This window comes from Styela clava, chromosome 4, assembly GCF_964204865.1.
Source record: "Styela clava chromosome 4, kaStyClav1.hap1.2, whole genome shotgun sequence".
In the NCBI taxonomy this organism is placed as follows: Eukaryota; Metazoa; Chordata; class Ascidiacea; order Stolidobranchia; family Styelidae; genus Styela; species Styela clava.
Window position 1 is genome coordinate 11,043,800 of NC_135253.1, and position 18,576 is coordinate 11,062,375.

General features: G+C 34.9%; 2 protein-coding genes across 2 annotated transcripts; one reads left to right on the forward strand and one right to left on the reverse strand.

Moving 5' to 3' along the window:
• Positions 1 to 1,881: 1,881 nt before the first annotated feature.
• LOC120327119 (uncharacterized) lies at positions 1,882 to 5,031 on the reverse strand. The gene is made up of 4 exons (XM_039393515.2): positions 4,921 to 5,031; positions 3,798 to 3,923; positions 3,507 to 3,608; positions 1,882 to 2,188 (listed from the first exon to the last, which is right to left on the reverse strand). The coding sequence occupies exons 2-4, from the start codon at positions 3,826 to 3,828 to the stop codon at positions 1,983 to 1,985; spliced, it is 339 nt and encodes a 112-aa protein (XP_039249449.2). The 5' UTR covers positions 3,829 to 3,923; positions 4,921 to 5,031; the 3' UTR covers positions 1,882 to 1,982.
• Positions 5,032 to 9,238: 4,207 nt separating this feature from the next.
• LOC120326707 (protein amnionless-like) lies at positions 9,239 to 17,959 on the forward strand. Its single transcript, XM_039393044.2, has 13 exons — positions 9,239 to 9,344; positions 9,855 to 9,988; positions 10,248 to 10,292; positions 10,369 to 10,465; positions 10,619 to 10,728; positions 11,317 to 11,418; positions 11,784 to 11,924; positions 12,115 to 12,294; positions 12,623 to 12,728; positions 12,811 to 12,930; positions 14,034 to 14,193; positions 16,735 to 16,831; positions 17,463 to 17,959. The coding sequence occupies exons 1-13, from the start codon at positions 9,299 to 9,301 to the stop codon at positions 17,616 to 17,618; spliced, it is 1,494 nt and encodes a 497-aa protein (XP_039248978.2). The 5' UTR covers positions 9,239 to 9,298; the 3' UTR covers positions 17,619 to 17,959.
• Positions 17,960 to 18,576: the final 617 nt, after the last annotated feature.

The following is an 18,576-nucleotide window of genomic DNA, read 5'->3' on the forward strand; positions in this document are numbered from 1 at the left end:
CAGTCACTCACTCTACAGATACTATTCAACATTAAAAGCATACAAGCTATATAATAAAATTAACAATAGATTTCAATAACCGTTCTACATTTTTAAAAACCTTTTTATCTAAGCTACCTCACTTTTCTAAGATGATGCGGTTGACTAAGTTCCCTCTGTGTTCTATACATTTTAAATAGGGATACATTACAAAGAATAGTTTAAATAAAATCCGTCTTTTCCACGTGTGCCAGGAACAGAGCTCTCAATACAGGTAACTCCCTCAAAAGCGAAACCCATTTGTAACATATTCCAGACTTCTTGAGCGAACAGAACTTTTGCTATCGACGGGACTAACTACTTATCCTTTTTCTAATCTTTCGTGCCGGTGGATCCGTATGCATATAATGCGACTTTGCTGTAGCAAAAGTGCAAATAACTCTAAAATAAATGATTCAAGAGTCTTGCTGCACAGTAACACAAATAAAAAGGATAGATTACAAAGAAAGATTTAGAAATTTAAATCAAAACAGATGCGTAATGAATATGTGCCCTGACTTGCCCCGACTTTTCCACGTCTGTCAAGAACGGAGCGCGCCTCACAAAAGGGGCATAGACAACTTCCTGAGAGGGCGTGAAGCCAAATAAAAATATTCGTTAGAATTGATCCCCCCCCCTTTTTTTGTTTGAAACTTTTCATTTATTACATTATTTACGTTCCATCCACGTATTTTTAACGTGCTTTTTGAATAAAACATAATTCAGCCTTCCTAGCTGTTTATTTGTAGCTCATTGTTAGTTAGTTATTTTTAAGATGGGCTCGAGACTTATTCTGAAAAGGGGGCGCGGCTTAAAAAGTTTGAGAACCACTGGTCTACGGAGAACTTAACTTTTACAATCGCTTTGGTTTCTACGGGCCCAAAGATTTATCCTTCTTCTATCCTTTCGTGTCGGTGTATCCGTATGTGTATAACGCAAGGATGATAAAGCAAAAATGAAAATAACTATCTGAAGTGATTCAAGAGTCTTGCTGCAAACTAACACAACCCCTTCCCAATCAATCGTCTTGGTGCCATTTTACTTTGGTTATTTTTTTGTCAACCATTAGGCCCTAAAGCTTCACTCATGGCTTTTTATTAGCGTGTGATAGAGCCCTGTTCAGCAATATATGTAAAACGCACTCATCTAAAAAAAAAAAAATTTACGCCAAAATTTCTATTGAACTTGCGAGATTTTGTGTCTAGTAGAGGGTTAATAATTATTCCTAATTAATTAATTTTTATTTCAACGTTTTCTTGTGTTATTTTCCAACAGAACAACACCAAAATCACTATTATAGCAAGAATGGTTACTCTAAAATCCACGATTGTATTTACAGAATTTTTAAGTTCAAGGCTTCAATTAGCAATTTTGATGACGTCACACCTCTAATTATTAGTGCACACGCCCCCCTCAATGCAAAAAATGATAATATTTTCGACGGGAATGCGCGTAGAAAGACGTAAACATTCTAATGCGCGCCGCTACGCGTGAAAATTACCATTAATTTTAGGTTTTTTTCAGGTTTAAAAAATCTCGATACCTCTGCCAAGTATGGTGCAGTCGAAATCATATTTATCAAAACATCACAGTGCCAGGGATGATATGTATGACTGATAATGATTGATTTCCTGTCTGAGTCGCGTCAACAATTTTACACATGTGACTGACGATTTTGACGTGAATTTTATTAGCTAATTCACGTTATCGACCTGAACATGGCCCGGGACAATCTGTCATTAATATGCGAGGCGATACTTGTTTTGGAAATAATGCCAATTTCCATACTTTTCCTTGACCTAATTTCCTCTTTTATATTACACTCAAGACAAAATTCAACATATATATTTGAGATGACACACAATTTGAGCCCTTTTCAAAAAGTATCCAGAAATATATACTTTACACACTTCTGACGAAAATAAATAAGATAAAAATGAATTCATAAAAATATTTCTTCAGAGCTACATCAGTATCTTTGCCAGGATTCCGGCAATGAGAGATCCCATCATGACGCTGATTTTGACGGCTTCAGCCTCGTTGACTTCAGCCCCGTTGACTGCAGCCCCGTTGACTTCAGCCCCGTTGACTTCAGCCCCGTTGACTTCAGCCCCGTTGACTTCAGCCCCGTTGACTCCATCCCCGTTGACTCCATCCCCGTTGCAGAGATCTGAAGAAAAACATTACAAGTTCATATAAAATAGAGGTTTTACCCACAAAGAGAGTGTAGTGAACACAGATATCATTAATTTGGCAAGTGAATATGAAATTATTTCACGTCTCTGCCCTTGGTTCATCGTGCTTATGATTAGGGCTGGGAATGGTTAACCGGTCTACCGATTTCAGATGATTAACGGTTACGATACATTTTAACCGTTAATTGACATCTCAGGTACAAATGATTTTTATATCGTACAATCTCTTTAAATATGATTACGTCATGGCAAATTTATCTCTTGTGGCGTGTAATTCAAAAGAATATTACTAACTGTGTGGGTAAGGACTCAATAAATGTGAAAAATAATGGGAGTACCAAAATTGCTGATTATGGAAATTTGACAATGATGAATTCAGAATCAGTTTTCGGTCGATTTCGAAATATATTGTTCACGATTTTTTATTGCAAAATCGGATATTCAATGTCATAAAACAAGTGCGCAGTTGATGCCGTTTTTATTTATGATATATATCTCGAAGTAGAATTTGCACATCGAATACTAATAATTTGTCACATAAATGACGTGTAACAACGGAATCAGGATTTCTAAAATACTTCCACACACCCGAACCACGCTGTCCATCTCTTGCAGCAGAGCAATCATGAAACTATCTTGATTCGTGAATAATTTTGAGCAATACCGGGCAAAGAACTCGCGAAATTGCTTCATAAGCATTGTGACGTAACAAGCTGAAATTATAAATTATTACGTTAAATGTCACGCGGCGGTTAACAGGTTAAATTTACCCGGTTAACGGTTAAACTGTTTTCCCTGAAATTCCCAACCCTAGAACTTATGATACACAATTTCTTTTGCACGTCTGATTACTCGGCGTTGATTGACAGATTCAAACCCCGTGGATATAATTGTATACGAGAGAATTGTTTAGCTCCTCGTCGTCGTTTGGGGATTATGTAACCGTTGCTCGTATATTACTTGGGTGACCTAACTCGTGGTTTGGGGAGCTTGTACATTGGGGTCTCCCGGAATACGCACCCACAAGTACTCCTAGTTGGCGTGGGCGAACAATTTACCAATAAGAGAGAGATCGCTGGCGTTAGTGAGTTCATTATAGTCGGCACAGATGCCATTTTGGACGATCGTGGCTAAACGTTGGCAAGCTCTATAACGCGTGACGTCGTAGTGACGTAATTTTTTAACGACGTAGTTAGGTGTGAGTTAGGAATATTATATCCAAAAATCATCATGCTACGCCGACTAGAAGTATTCGTGGGCTTGTACTTCGGGAGACCACAACATTGTACGTACCTGTGGCACAGTAGCAAACGGTTCCAGTAATCCCGTAAAAAGAGGACGAACTGCATGTTTCTGACGTTCCGTATCCACAACCCCGCGCTGTTGTGCCAATGCCTGTAAATATAAATATCGAATAAAATGAACACACTGTTATAGAAAACGTAAAATTAATAAGCATTTCCTAATAAGAGACTACTTGGAAGATATGTAATTAATAAAATATGTAATTTTTTAAATTCGTAACCAAAATACGATTATTATTTTCCCTTCATTATACTTATATTTTTCTTGTAAAGCACTCACCCCATACGGTTCCCTCTACTTTGATGCACATTGTTGTCAGCCCTGAGATGTCGGAACAAACTTCAGAAACGTCAGAAGAACTAACCGAGTTGCAGTAGAGACATTCATAACAAGTTAACGCCAATCCTAAAAGATATAAAGAGGTATAGGGTGCTGCGGAAGTATTCGCACTAAGATGACGCACAACCTGAACAAGCCTGATCTAGTACACATACTGTGTTCAGATTGTGAGCCATCTTGGTACGAATACTTCGGGAGCACCAGATATAGTATAGATATAAAATATTGGGTGCCGCTTTGGTATGCGATCTCACTTGTTAATGTGATCTCAATCGCCTACCAAAGTCGCACCAATTGTGGTACCAGATACTTGAGGAACTTTATGCCGTTTTTATGTAAGCATTGTTACATTTATCTAGCCCAGTAATTCTCAAACTTTTTGAAAAATTATGCATAACGGTCCCCTTTCAATTTTTCTGATGACTCGCGGTACACCAAAGAAATGAACACAAATAGCAACGCGGTATATCAAGCATCCATCGATTGAATGACATTAAAACAGTTCAATGAGCCTGCTCAGCTTCTACCTTGGGTTATATTTTGGATAACTCAACTCTCAAATTATGTTTCACGTTTTAACATTCTGTTTCAACATTTTGTTTCAATAGCAAGTAACGTAAAAAAAGCTGCCTCACATTCGTAAGTTGTTGTAAATGGAATGAGCGTTTTTAGGGCCATCTTAGTGACATCGGGATAGAACGGTGCCACTGTGGTTTTTCTTTTTCTCCAGCACTTATCACAGTAAAATAAAATTTCCCATATGAATCGTTATATCTAAATTTATTATTAAGGTACTTGCCACGTTCACCAAAGTTTGTTACGTAATAACGTCTTCGGCAGAGCGTGTCGTGATTTGGAGAATCACAGTAAAAGCATGACATCAAAATTTTACTTCAAATTGAAGTGCTTCTATGCCAAGGTTAAAGCTGTCTCGTAGACCCCTAAGCGACCGCGGACCCCAGTTTGAGAACCAATGATCTAGCGGGTCTAGCCTATAGCTTGTGGGTGCCGCTACAGAATTTCCAAAATTAGGTATTTGCAAACATTTTTGTGACTCACTTACCTTGGTTTCATATTGCTGCTACAATAAGAGAAAACAAAAACATTTTTTGCATTTTGCTGATTCGGGTTTGTCGAAGCAAATTAGAAATTAGAGTTTCGTAATGATTTATCTGTAACAACACAAGAAACAAATTCTTAGAAAAACAAGATGGCAATGATCAAATATATGGTATCGATGCCGGTGCCTCAGATTACTGAGTTTGCTGAAAAAAACACTTCATAATACAAGAGTATGCGATTCAAGAGTCCTGCTGCACACTAACACAGGGCTTCCCAAACTTTTGAGCTCGCGGCCCCTTTTAATATATTAAAATTTTTCGCGGCCCTTGTCCACGTTAAATAATGCCAAACAGTTCGAATTATGCATTTTTTATGTTTTATTGGCACAGCTAATTCTCAACTTTAACATGTCTACTCAATAACAAAAACAAGCACATATTTATTCAGATTAACGTTTCTCAATTATTCAGTGTAATGGGTACGAATGCTTTTTGCTGCATAGCAAGGCTCAATGTATGTTTATACAGGCCTAATTGATGAATTACGATGTCTGGCTACCGACGGCATGGTCCTTATCTCGAATTGTTCACTCTTATTGATCAAACTCAGCATAAGGCATCATTTTGTGCGACGCCAAATTATCAGGGAAAAAACTCATGGCGCACCTACACGAAAAATAGACTGCTTCGAAACAAAACACAAATTCGTCATCGTTACAATGTACTAAATGTCCTTTGAGGTTTTTAATCACGTAGGCCCGAGGAATGAAGGCAAAAAGCTAACGTTTCTTTTTTTTATCTCTGCTTAATTTTTCTTTAAAATGCTAAAGAAATCACTCAAGTTTGATGAACTCGGTTCAGCAAATGAATAAACTGCTAAACGAAAGCCTATACGAAATTGCAGCATGCAGGGTTTATCTCTTATATTACGTAACAATAGACCCTACGTACAGAAAGTAAACACATAGAACGGCAAAATGACTTTGATTCATAAACACGTCATTTGAAACAATAAAACATTTAGAATAAATATGATGTGTAATATGTTTCGAGGCGTACTCAGCAAATCGTCCTCGGAAAGCGCTAGCTTAACGATTAAAGCCGTCATTGTTATGCAAACCGCAAATCGGGTTTCACGATCAGAATATGCATTGTTATGCAAGCGCGATCATTCACCGTGTTTCCCCGAAGATAAAACCAAGCCTGAATTTTAAAAAGGATTTCAATATGAGCGCTCGCCTTTAAAAAAGACTTAGTCGATAGCGCAACTTTTTTTTTGACTCAATCCCGTGGAGGTGCGTCGTTTCAATATTGCTAGGACGTCGCAAAATTTCGTGATTCGTGAACCTTTCAAACAACCCATATCTTCTACTTTCACTGGAAAAAAGAAAGATTAAATCGATCTTACCTGTGATGTGACTATAATAAGAAAGTTTAATTCTGGAAATTCGGTTTTCTGTAGATAAAGATTATTTGTCATTGGTTCAAAAAACGTTGCGCATTCCCATCTTCTTTGCGATTTCGTATTTATATAAAGCAGGCTTTTCTACCAAGGCCCATTAATTGCGATTTCACTGACTGTCGTTAAGTTTTGTTTGTTCGTTTATATGAAACTCATTGCAAAAAAGGTCTTTTATTAAAAGGTATCAATACGTATTTTCACGCGTCGCAATTTGAGCATATTTTTGAAGGGCGTCACAATACGATGAAGTTCGAGAACCACTGCGTCCCAGTCGATAGCAAGAAATATTTTCTACTTTTTCAAATGGTTAATAGTCTATATGTAGCAGTTATTTTAAATAAAAACGTGCTATTTATAAGCAAACGAAAATCGGTATTCATATTTTGTATAATAAAAAATCTCATTTTTCTCTATCTCAAAAATAAGCCCTAGTGTTATTTTTGAAAGAAAATTGAAGACAGTGTCTTATTTTCGGGAAAACACGGTATTATGATGATGTAATCACTCGGAATCGTGAAATCTTTGTTTTACACTATTTGTATAATATTTGTATTTCGAATCAAGAGTCTGAAAAAGTACAATATATATGGTACTTTGTGTAAAATTGGTGTTCTCTTCGCGGCCACTTCCAGGGCCGCGGCCCCTAGTTTGGGAAGCCCTGACTAAGTACAATTTTATCTGTACACATGAGAAAGGCTGGGGATAATTGAAACATCTACACTAGTTACACAATCAGTGGTGTTGGTACTAACATGATTGAAATATCTGTTTGTATGAGAGTACTTTAATTTTGTTGTAGCGGTTCTATCCGATAGCTCACTTCGCATATTTTAAACCGACTGCTTATTAGTTCTTTATTGTCAAATTCGGGGAATAGTTCAATATGAGAAAAGTTCTAATATGGTAAGATGAAATAGCAGTCAAATAAAAATTCACTAAAATGCAGTGCTCCTCACAGTATGACCCAATGGATGTCTCCCCGAGCATCGATTTCCTTGATTATATCCGTATCAATTACAAATCGGCAATAAATTAACAATGACGTAACAATTGAGATGTATGCCGCCGCGCAGACACTTATTTCGCCCAGACAGATATTCAAGCGTGGTTGTAAACGTTGCCTCTTTTCGGTGGTTTTGCGTGATATTTTTCAGTTTTTAATTGTGTTTCCAGATAATAGTTGTAAATCAAATAACTTAATTGTCATTTGGTCTTCTGGGGACTTTTAGTTTATTTACAATAATCAAAAATTAATATCGCAAACGCTGAGATAGACTAGCCTAAAATTAGCTATCAGTATTTATAAGCGTCAAGTGGTTTATTGTTTTGAATAAAAAAGATAGTTTTGAACATTTGAGACAGTTTGTAAGCGCTAACTCTTCATTCAAAACAGTCTCAAAATCAGCGTTGAAAATTTTGCAATGATAAAATATAAGGAGAATCTTTCAGGGGCCAAGCGTCGGGAAAACGTCTATAGTTCCTCGATTCCTGAAATATTTCAATTAACAACTCGTAAATGGTGACCATAAACGCCCAATTGGTGAGATGCAAATTTGGGGCGACCAACCTCCAAGCGGCCTACTCTGAAATAGCCTGACTAAGAAATTAGCGAGCCAAAATAGTAATCATGACCGATGACCAATATTTGCAAAAATATGCATGAAACTTTTTTTTACATCTATTACACATCCATGCATTGAATTAAAACTTACAAACACACACAAATCTATCAGATTTCAGTTTGAACAAACGTTTTGAAAATATGAAATTATGTTCGATATATCGAATTTGCCCCATTGCCCTCTGTTATTTTACGATAAATCTATTTTGCTAAAAATTTTTCATCTCAAAAAAAACAAAAACATGACTGTGTTATTAGAAACATTGCAGGAATTAGATTCTGATCTTCAGTTTATATTTCAACCCCCGGTGTTGTATCTATTGTTTGATTTATTTTTCCTGACTACTATGTCTGATAGGCCAATTGTTTGTTTTTTGGGTGCGCACAAATATAGCAATATTATAAAATGCCGAATAGTACATGTGATACATTGCAGTGGACTTCTCTCATTATTAGCAATAGCTGATCAATTATATATTTAATATCATATTACTGAATACTTAAATAATCTGTAAGGCGACCATGACTTGGGTAAATGAATTTTGCTGTCTGTTTTTTTTTTTGTTCGTCAAATTACAAGTTTACTCGTGTCTGATGTTTAGTTTTCGACAACAATTAAAGCTTTTGTCTTTCTGGTAGTCAACCATATTTCTGTATGTTTGCCACGAAACAACCTTGATTGTGGTATTCTTTTTTACCTAACTGGCTAACTAATCCCATAACCGAAATGGACTGGTAACCAGACGAGAGGCCGTGCTTTACAATATGTTCAAGTCGTCATATCGGCTTTCCTCTCCCCCGGGATAAGTATGTAAAACATATTGGGGCAAATATATCATATCATATTGGGGCAAATGTGAGTGATCGCAACTGCTGTTTGCTGGTCTGCTTGGTGTATATACTGATTTTTACCTAATATATATAGACTATAGATAGAGTAAAGACAACAGCTTATTTGTTTTTCTTATTCTATGAGTGAATCTAACCTACGAAACATGCTTTGGTGTAATTCCTTACTCAAAACGTTATTAAAAACTTATCATCAACCCAGAGCGATAATCGGATATTTGAAGGACTCAGACTGTAACAATGTAACGTGCGCACATTCAGTGTTTCGTCATTATCAGTAAAATATTGCCTTTCGTAACGCGAATCTACGTACATCACGTGTCACTCGGTGTCTGTCGCTGTTCATCATATTTCATTTACGACCAAATAAATACTAAGCAATGATTTACAATTTTTCGCTTCTTTGTGTGGCAATGAAGTTTGAAGCATCTGCTTTATAAATTAAAGTATGGAGAGCAAATATATTTTTGTATTTTGGTTACTTGTTTTAACAGGTACGTGTTTGCATTGTTATTTTCCTTATTCTACAAAATAGGAATCATGACGACTTTCCCCGATATGATTCGATATAGGCATTCGAGGCTCCAATTTGTATACTTGTATAAATTGGCCATTTAATTTCGTCAGTCTATTCGAATGAAGAGGTTAGTACAGTTAGAAAGGAAAAAGATTTAGCTATACATATACTCAAAATACATATTCACATTGAAACTCGCTCGAACATTGTGATATTTAGTTGTATTTTCTTAATACTTTTGATATTTTTTTCTATGGTGGTTTGGTGCATCTATGTAAGCGTTTTTATTTAGATTCTCAGATTTTATTCAACTTATGCTAGAGATTTATAATTTCTGGCTCGTAATTAGATGAAAATGAGATCGTATCGAACTTTTTTCGTTTTTAAAAGTTTTGCAAGTTGGCAAGTCTCATTCAATGCTCGAAATATACGACTTAATTTTATATCATAAAAAACATTTTACGCTTATCAATATCGTTAACTTTAGTTCAACGGTGCCAGTCGGAATCACATCGCCATACTTTCACCGCCAACACAAACTTTGATAATCCTAATAGATGGTCAGATGCAGATCACGGGTATCCGTGTGCTGGAGATAAAATTGAATTTGAAGCCGATAAAGTAAGTTACAGAGCCTTCAGGTAAAAATGTGCCATATTAGGAAAATGGATCTTGTGTATCCAATCTGGCAGCCTAGTTTACAGAGACCATTTTACGAAAAACAAGGTCTGATACAAAGAGACTAGGTTAAAAAATCAGTTTTCAAACCTTCTAATTGATATATATATATATACTAGTTATGACTTGCACATATCTACATGATCAAGATTTTAATCGCTACAGTTACCAGGTTTCACATTTAACGTGTTCTAATATTTAGGTGATTTCTATTTTTGTACAATCGGATCTTACAATATCTGAAGTGGTAAGTTAAATATACTACCATCTAGCTATTTTTGTAGAATTTCAGCAAAATACATTATATAAACATTACATTCCAGATACTACCGATGAACGGTGAATTCGTTTTCGACGATGATGTGAACTGGGGAACAAGCGAAGAATTGGCACCTTGCGCCGACAATGATCATACACACGGTCAGAATTTAAAATACTTAGTGAGCGCAAAAGCTGGTCGTTGCGTCCAGGCTGACTATTTTAATTAGATGCGAATAGAAGATTAGTAGTTTTCCTAACTTTAAAAAGCTGATCATTATGCACCCATCGCTGAACGTTCATATTTTCTTGTAGTTGTTCATTTCATTTCGGACGCCGACGACTGGTTCAAGACAGGAAATTGGGAAGCATATGATGGAAATCAAAATCCGATTAGTCGACAAGATCTTCTGGATATTGAACAGGCAAGAAAAAGTTTAACAATAACTAATTACAAGTGATTATAAATTGAACTAATAGCAATACAACGTAATTGTTAAGGGTGCAGGTTGTAATAGTTGGTTATAGCATCTTTATTGCTTCCCTTCTGCTTATTTGCTCCATTCTTGGTTCTTTTAATATCATTCAACGTTTATATTATCTCTAGTACACTCAACTGATTAGAAATTCTGACTTGTGAATGGACGAATAAGGGAAAACTACGACTAAAATACATTTGAAACACTATCTTTATGCTCGTTAGTGATCTAATCTAAGCTTAATCAAGCGGTCAAATCAAGTTTCAAGCTGATTTCATTGTATTAACTGAAGTTTTAATTGTGAACATTTATGGCCTTTATAACGGACCTATAATTACATCAAACAATTTCATACAACAAAAACAATATATATATATATATATATATATATATATACTAATTATTAATCAGATTTTTCAAAGATTTGCTTTAATTTGGCTATGGGTTAGTTAGAGAATCATCAAGAGCGCACATGTGTGAAATAACAAATAATAGACATTATAATACTAGTAATCATGTATTAATATCTGTTAGGTTCCGTGTTTATATGATGATGTACAATTCATTACATCCAATTCGTTCACAACGGAACTTTCTGCCAACACTCAAGTTCAAGGACTGTCGGTTTGGGATAGAGTAAGCTTCAAGAAATATACATTGAAATAACGACGAATAGTATATACATTAGACCTTCAATATAGTACTCATAGTACTAATATCGTAATACAATACGTAAAGCATTGTAGCATAAAAGAATTTATTTTATAAAATAAAGTTTAATAAAGTCAATCACAATTTCCCAAACATGCGCCACGATTCCAAGTTTGTTGCGATTACTGTGCGTCATGGTAAAACTCAGAAGTACTTGTTGCATAGTATCATTCTTTGTCTTTCTTATATTTATATTCGAAAGTAGAGTCTGTCGTTCCAAGGTCGAGAACAACTTTTTACTCGTTTTAATATCTCTCACTGAGTAAAACTTTGATTATTATGCATTCCAGGTCCTGGATTCCTCAGGATTCGCTAACTATAGAGTAGTGGAAGGCAAATATCAATTCATTGGAAGTGGGCAACTTAATATTGACGATTCAGGTTGCCAAGACGCTACCGGATGCTCTTGTTTAAAACCCGACAATGTACAGGTGAACATGCAGTCTAGTATTTGGAAAGCGCAATTAATTACAAATTTACACGCCAGCGATCACCGGATACTGTCTTTAGATAACACTATTAGTTTATACTTATCTTTATTTGACTTGTGGTGTTGATATTGCTTTTTAATGTGAACATGTATAAGTTGCAAGTCATATAACTCATTTTCGTACATTTTAGGCCACTTTCTCTCGTATTTGTTCAAACATGGATTGCCCTACACCTTCCTGCCTAAAACCAATAACTGCAGTTGGAAATTGTTGTCCGTCATGTGGATCAATGCTTACTTTCAACTATACCTCACCATACACTGAGCAAGCCATGAGAGACTTTGTGGAAAGTTTCATGTCAAAACCCGAGGTGGCTGTTTCATGTTCTACTAAATTGCTACCCACTATATATATATATATATATATATATCCTACGAGTCATTTAGCGACAATCACCTGATCTATAAAGCGCTGTAAATTACGAAACGATTCATTCAAAACCCACTATGAATCAAATCAAATAAATAAGTCGCTTGTTCGAAAAACTTGATCGATCTTTGTTAAAAATACTGATGAATACGTTTACTATCACATGGTGTGGATAGCATTCCTAATTCAATATTCGACAAATTTTACTTCTATTGAAGTAAATACTGTTCATTTCGAAGTAAATTAATCCAAGTTGTATATTATTACAGTACAAAGGTTGCCATGCAGCTATTTCCAAAGTCACTTCGGACATGGTTGCTATTCAGCAAGAAATTCTAGAAAAAATGCTCGATGAGTTCGACTCCGTTTTATCCGGTACAGCATTATTATACTAATATTTTGTTTAACAGTAAATCCTCATTTTCACAAATTGTACATTTGTTTGATTTCATTGCAGTGGTTCGATTGAATGACCAAGATAAGATTCAAATCCTAGTAACTGACGAAGAAATAGGTTCTAAATCTGGTGACATTGCAAAGAAACTCGCTAATGAAATTTATTCGGAATTAACTTCTCGTAAGTATTATTTACCACGATGTTTTTTTTTTGGAGCAAAATGCTATAATGAGACTAAGTGATAAAAAAATAGGCTACGAACGTAATACAGTTTTTATTTGTTATAATGTTACAACATGAGAGCAATGCTCAAATATATGGACACGTGGTCCAAAACGATTTTTTTTTTACCAATCTTTCCCCCCAAAATCGTATTCTGAACGATACTGGGACTGTGGAACTACCGGTCTTATAACTTTTCCATGTCTCATGACGATGGTGATTCATGCTTTCCGTCTCAACTTGAATTGGTATACCAAATGATCCGAGTCACAACTGTATTATCAAATATTTTACAGTACCGGGTAACGCAGTCTGCCGTATCCCTAAAAAAACTTCCGACTTTCGCTATGCACGATATCCGCTGAAATACGGACGCGGAACCGCTAGAAGTAATATTCAATTTTAATTTCGTTGAAGTTACCTCACAAAAAATTAAATAGAAAAACAAAACGTCAAAAATATTAAAACATAAGTTATTATCTTTGGATTTGCCTGTGTTTGAACGTTGATTCCCAATCTTTTATTCAAGCGAAAATAATTTTTGTCTCGCGACCCAAGAATATCCTCAAATACAAAAACCGAATGTTGTGCTTTTATGGCCGCAAAACTAAAGTATTAAATATAAAACATAATATAAATTTATTTTCCCAGAAATCACCACAAAGCGAGAAAGCTACGCTTTTCTTGCCAACAGCGAGTTTATGAAATCGTGGTGTTGCTTTAAGCGAAATAGATGTTCAGCAACACTTTAAAATATGAAAATAACCATTAAAATTTACTAAAAATTGAATCTGTGATTTTCAAGTTTTTTTTTTGAAAAAATAAGCATCCCAATAAAATTGTCAGGGGACCCCGTTTATTACAATTTCAACTTAGAATCGCCGCCTCAGCAAAATCGCCGTTACCGCGGAAGCTCCGTCAGAGCGCGATGGCCCGATAGTTGAAGTCTTGAATCATACTATTATGTAATTGCAGTTTGAGGTCTGGGTGCAACCCAGATGCAATAAAATATATGGACAATGCCGACAATAGTGTAATAGTGTAAATTATCTTATGTTCAGCTGATAATTCTCTTGGTGTTTCTTCAATAACAATGCAGTCATCTGGTCCAGGACAAGATCAAAATGGAGGACTGAATGGTGGCGCTATTGCGGGTATTGTCATCGGAACATTGTTGGGAGTTTTGGTGCTGATGGGACTTGCTTTATATGTGCTACGAAGGTATACTGTCGTGTAATCATATAAATACGAATCCATGTATTATTATCGCTAGATTCTTAACAAGTCGCTGAATATTTTATAGTCGGTCGTCGAGACGCGATAGAAGACTGCAGTTTTAAAACAAGAATTCGTTTTTAAAACGATGTCGAAACAAAACACAATTAAAATATCATGCATTAGAAGAATTAAAATGATAGCAATTCCAGTATCTCCAGGATCTCAAGGATTCTTGAGAACCTGGAGGCGATAGAGATGAGTTGAACGGGTAACTTTGTATGAAAATGGAATAAATGCATAAAATTTAAGCCGATAATTTCGGCAGTGACTCATCTAAAACAAAAAGCTAAATTTCGCTCCGAAAATAAAAAATTTACTCTGTCATAGTATACTCCCTCTGTGCAAGTTTGTGTAGTAGTACGTCGATATCAGTAGCCATTAAAATTATCCCAGTGTTTCGCACAAAAAATACTTCACACAAACCATCGTAATTGCACAATTTTCACGCGATCACATCATTTTCAAGATGCTCAGTAACTATTTAGATACCGGAAGCGGACGGAACCTCTAAATTATAGTTCATATATGTATGAAAAATGTAGCCTCAAATAGAAAGAAAACAACTTATATAAAATGCACATAATCAGTTCTAAATTGTTTGGAATTAGATAATAAATAAAAAATAATGTCCTAACAGCGAACAGCCGCATTCAGTCAGCAGCTCATCAATTGCTTTGAAGGGAAATGCACGAGGCATTCTTTTTATGCACATAGGACCGATTAAATTCCGAAGAGCGGGTATACGGCGGTCATATAATTCTCTTATGTTATTTGATAACTGCGTTAACAGCAAATACTTTTGAAGTATGAAATATTTTAAAATATGTTCTGTTTACCGTTTTGAAAAGCGCAGGTGTATCAGTAAACTCAAAATTTCAATGGTTGAAGGATTGGCGGAATTTCAACACTGTCAGATATTCATTATCTATTTTTCATGAAAATCCGCGAAAAAATCACTTGTAGACCTATTTGGTTTTTCGCTTTGGTGATTTCAAAGCTATCCACCTTTTAAGGTTATTATTCGTTAGGTGGGAAGCCGTATTATCATCCTCATAACATGATTGGTTGTAGAGAAAAGCTTCAATTTCAAATTCTGCAGCTTCAGCGAAATTCAATTTTGAAGTTGGTGTTGCATAAAAAAACCGCAATCTACGTTGTAGCTCTGATAGCACGAATTCAAAGTCATGGTGCAAAGTTATGTTTTTTATGGTTGAATTAAAAAGAAAATGTCAAACGGTTCCTAATCTGTCTGCATATTGGCAGTAAGGGGAAGTTCACAGTATCGCCTTAGCTAGAACGATGTTTCATAATATACAGTATTAATTTTAAGCGGGCCACCTACACTCACACAAAAACCTAATCGTGGGATGCCAGTGAGAAGCTACCAATATGTGCTAAAATAATATGATAATCTATAAAAAAAAATTTACTATGCGTATACCTCTCAAAACGTACTATTGTACGGCTTATACACTTAAGAGTTTTGATAAGAATAAATGAAAAATGTATTTTGACATTTTGCTAATCCCATTTTGAGTCCTAATCGAGTTTGCAAAATGACTGGGATACAACCACTAATGCGCTATCTTTGTTGTTACAAAACAATCCGGGGTGATAATGGTGCGAGAAAGGCACTAAAATGGAGATGAAAACTGTGTTTGCATATACGTGAGTGTAGGTAATAGGTCAATATACTATGGAACGAGCATAACGGTTATTCTATCCCGTAACTGTTAAGCAATTATTTTACCGAGTGAAACTTATAACGATTAGTTAGGATTAGAGTATTGGATATAAAAATAAACACAAATAAAACCATCCAAAGAATTGAAATACGTCGATAGTATTTTTATTGCCTATCCTTTATAGTTGATTGGTATATTCGCTTGGTATAGTTGTAATCGAATTAGGTTGGCCGCTGGATTATCCAGGATTTGAACCTTATTACACATTTAATTAATCTTCAACGATAAAATAGTTTGACTAACCAATACGCCAACCGCTTGGATGATCGCATGGCATATAAACGTGCCCCCAGTGATTACTCAATTAGGTTACTGTAAAGCCGTGGGTGACGAAAATTTGCTTCTTGAGTTGCGATCTAGCGAAAAGCTTTGCGACACTAATTAATGTCATATTTATAGCGCAGAGCTGCATTTTGAAGAAAGCGCTTTATCTATTTTCCGTGTACAAGCTGATGAAAGCTAATTTACGTGATCGATAGCTTTACCAATTTTCAACAAAATTGGGTTTTTCAAAACTCATCAGATAATTGACTATATTGTTAATGTTCTGTCAACCGAAACTTAAACAAAAAGCTTTTTACTAAATGTTCATTAGTAGGTGAAAGTTCGCGTAATCCTATGGTAGATTTTAGTTCAAAAATGTACTAAATTTTTAGTTTATTTTTTGTAATTTACAGCACATTTTTTCGTTTCAAATTATGGGTTATTAGTCACGAAATATCCGCCTTGTGCATTTCAGTGCTCCGTTACGAGGAAAGAAATTTCGTTTATCTTATACTCTCAACGACAAAGACGTTAACAACCGAGATACTGAAATGTTTCCATCAGTCACCGAGGTATTTGATGATTTTATAATGCAGTTAAATATTGGCAGTCGTTAATTTCCAAATTTTGATTTATTAATAATTTTCAATTATTTGCTTCAAATAATGAAAAATAGCATTTTTACGTGATTAATATTGTTTGTACATTACGGTATGTATATTCGTGTTCCATCATTCTTTATTTTCGTGATAAATAACCCCAGACTACAATAACAATTTATCTGGATTATGCGCGACTGCTGGGGTGTTTGTTCCCTTCGCACATCCGCAAAAAAGTCTCCATTTTATTTCATCAAAATTTAGATAAAATCTGTACGTCGGTGATGCATTTTTGTTCATTTTCTCATTTCGACAAAAAATGTCATAAACACTATAATTGATTATTATTATTTATGAACCCATTTGTTAATTCATTTCCAATGATTTAAGCAATTATATTTGAAAATACCCCTTTCCTCAAAAAAAGTCGCGATGAAATATGAAATTATGAAACTAAGATAGCACCGGGAAATATACAGTATATAAGACGATGTTGATAGTAAACTAAATTTTATAGATACTTATTTTAATTTCATAATCTCTAACAACAAAAAGACACCATCGCATATTTAATATAAATAAATAAATGTGTTCTATGCTTTAGGTGGGACCAGGACCAGAGTTTGAAAGTACTGATGACAATCCTAATAACCCAAAAGCAGCACAATTACAACAGGACGTTGCTAACATAAGAAGCGTTTTGAACAGCGATTTTGGAGTATCGTTCGGAAATCCAGCTTTTGAAGGAGACGATGTATAATTTATTTTTAATCTCGAATTCGATATTTATGAACATGATGAAAGCGAAAATGTGTTTTATTTTAATTTAGTCATTCAAAATTCAAAAAGTCATAAATAAATGTATAGTTTGATTGAATATAGAAAAAAATATAGTTTCGCTCATTTAGTAATTACAGTCACATATATCTCTAATTATATTTTGCGTCATTGGTCCTCCCCAATACCAGGACTTTGATAAACGCCCACGAAAAGTACCATTGTAACATATTACTTCATTCATAATTTTATTTCACACGAATTGATGATATCAAATTCGATGAATATTGTAGTTTTTTATATAACATTTGTGGATACATATGTTTACGGCATTTCATTAATAGTATGGCAATAAATTGAAGAGATGAAACTGTTGTTATTTTTCAAAGATGTTTGTACAGCATTTACGATCTAAGAATAATTTCGTGTAATGAACGACATTTTCCATAAAAACGACGGCGTTTCCATGAACGTTTTTACTGTTCGCGGAAGCAGGTCAAAGATCATGTTGGTGAAGGTTGAATCATTAAAGTTAAACTCCGGTAATGCATATCCAAACATGGACATGGTATAGCAAATGTTTACGAGGTGTTAAATAAATGTAACTGAAGCATGATTTAAAACCGGGACCGATGGGAGAGTAAAATTATATATGGATAAAAGTTTTTAATGCGGGATGGATATATTTGAGTATGTATTACTAAAAAAATAGTGTAAAAAGTTGATCTGAATGTTATTGAAAAAAATATTTTTGTGATAATACATAATTTTAAGTCAGGATTAAAATTCCATACAAGCAATAACCACGAACAATCTGGTTATTACTAGTGCAGGGATATATAATTTCGTTCTTTGACCCAAAACTCGATAATTACAAAATTATTACTGATGTGCTAAACTTTGACGCACTTTCACATCCCTGTATCACCGAATAGTAGAAT

Coding starts and splice junctions, on each gene's coding strand:
- LOC120327119 (XM_039393515.2), bottom strand. CDS start 3,828: ATGTGCATCAAAGTAGAGGGAACCGTATGGG. Junction 3,609..3,797: donor AGTAGAGGGAACCGTATGGG/GTGAGTGCTTTA, acceptor TTATATTTACAG/GCATTGGCACAACAGCGCGG. Junction 2,189..3,506: donor CGTTTGCTACTGTGCCACAG/GTACGTACAATG, acceptor GTTTTTCTTCAG/ATCTCTGCAACGGGGATGGA.
- LOC120326707 (XM_039393044.2), top strand. CDS start 9,299: ATGGAGAGCAAATATATTTTTGTATTTTGGTTACTTGTTTTAACAG. Junction 9,345..9,854: donor TTGGTTACTTGTTTTAACAG/GTACGTGTTTGC, acceptor CGTTAACTTTAG/TTCAACGGTGCCAGTCGGAA. Junction 14,194..16,734: donor GCTTTATATGTGCTACGAAG/GTATACTGTCGT, acceptor TGTGCATTTCAG/TGCTCCGTTACGAGGAAAGA.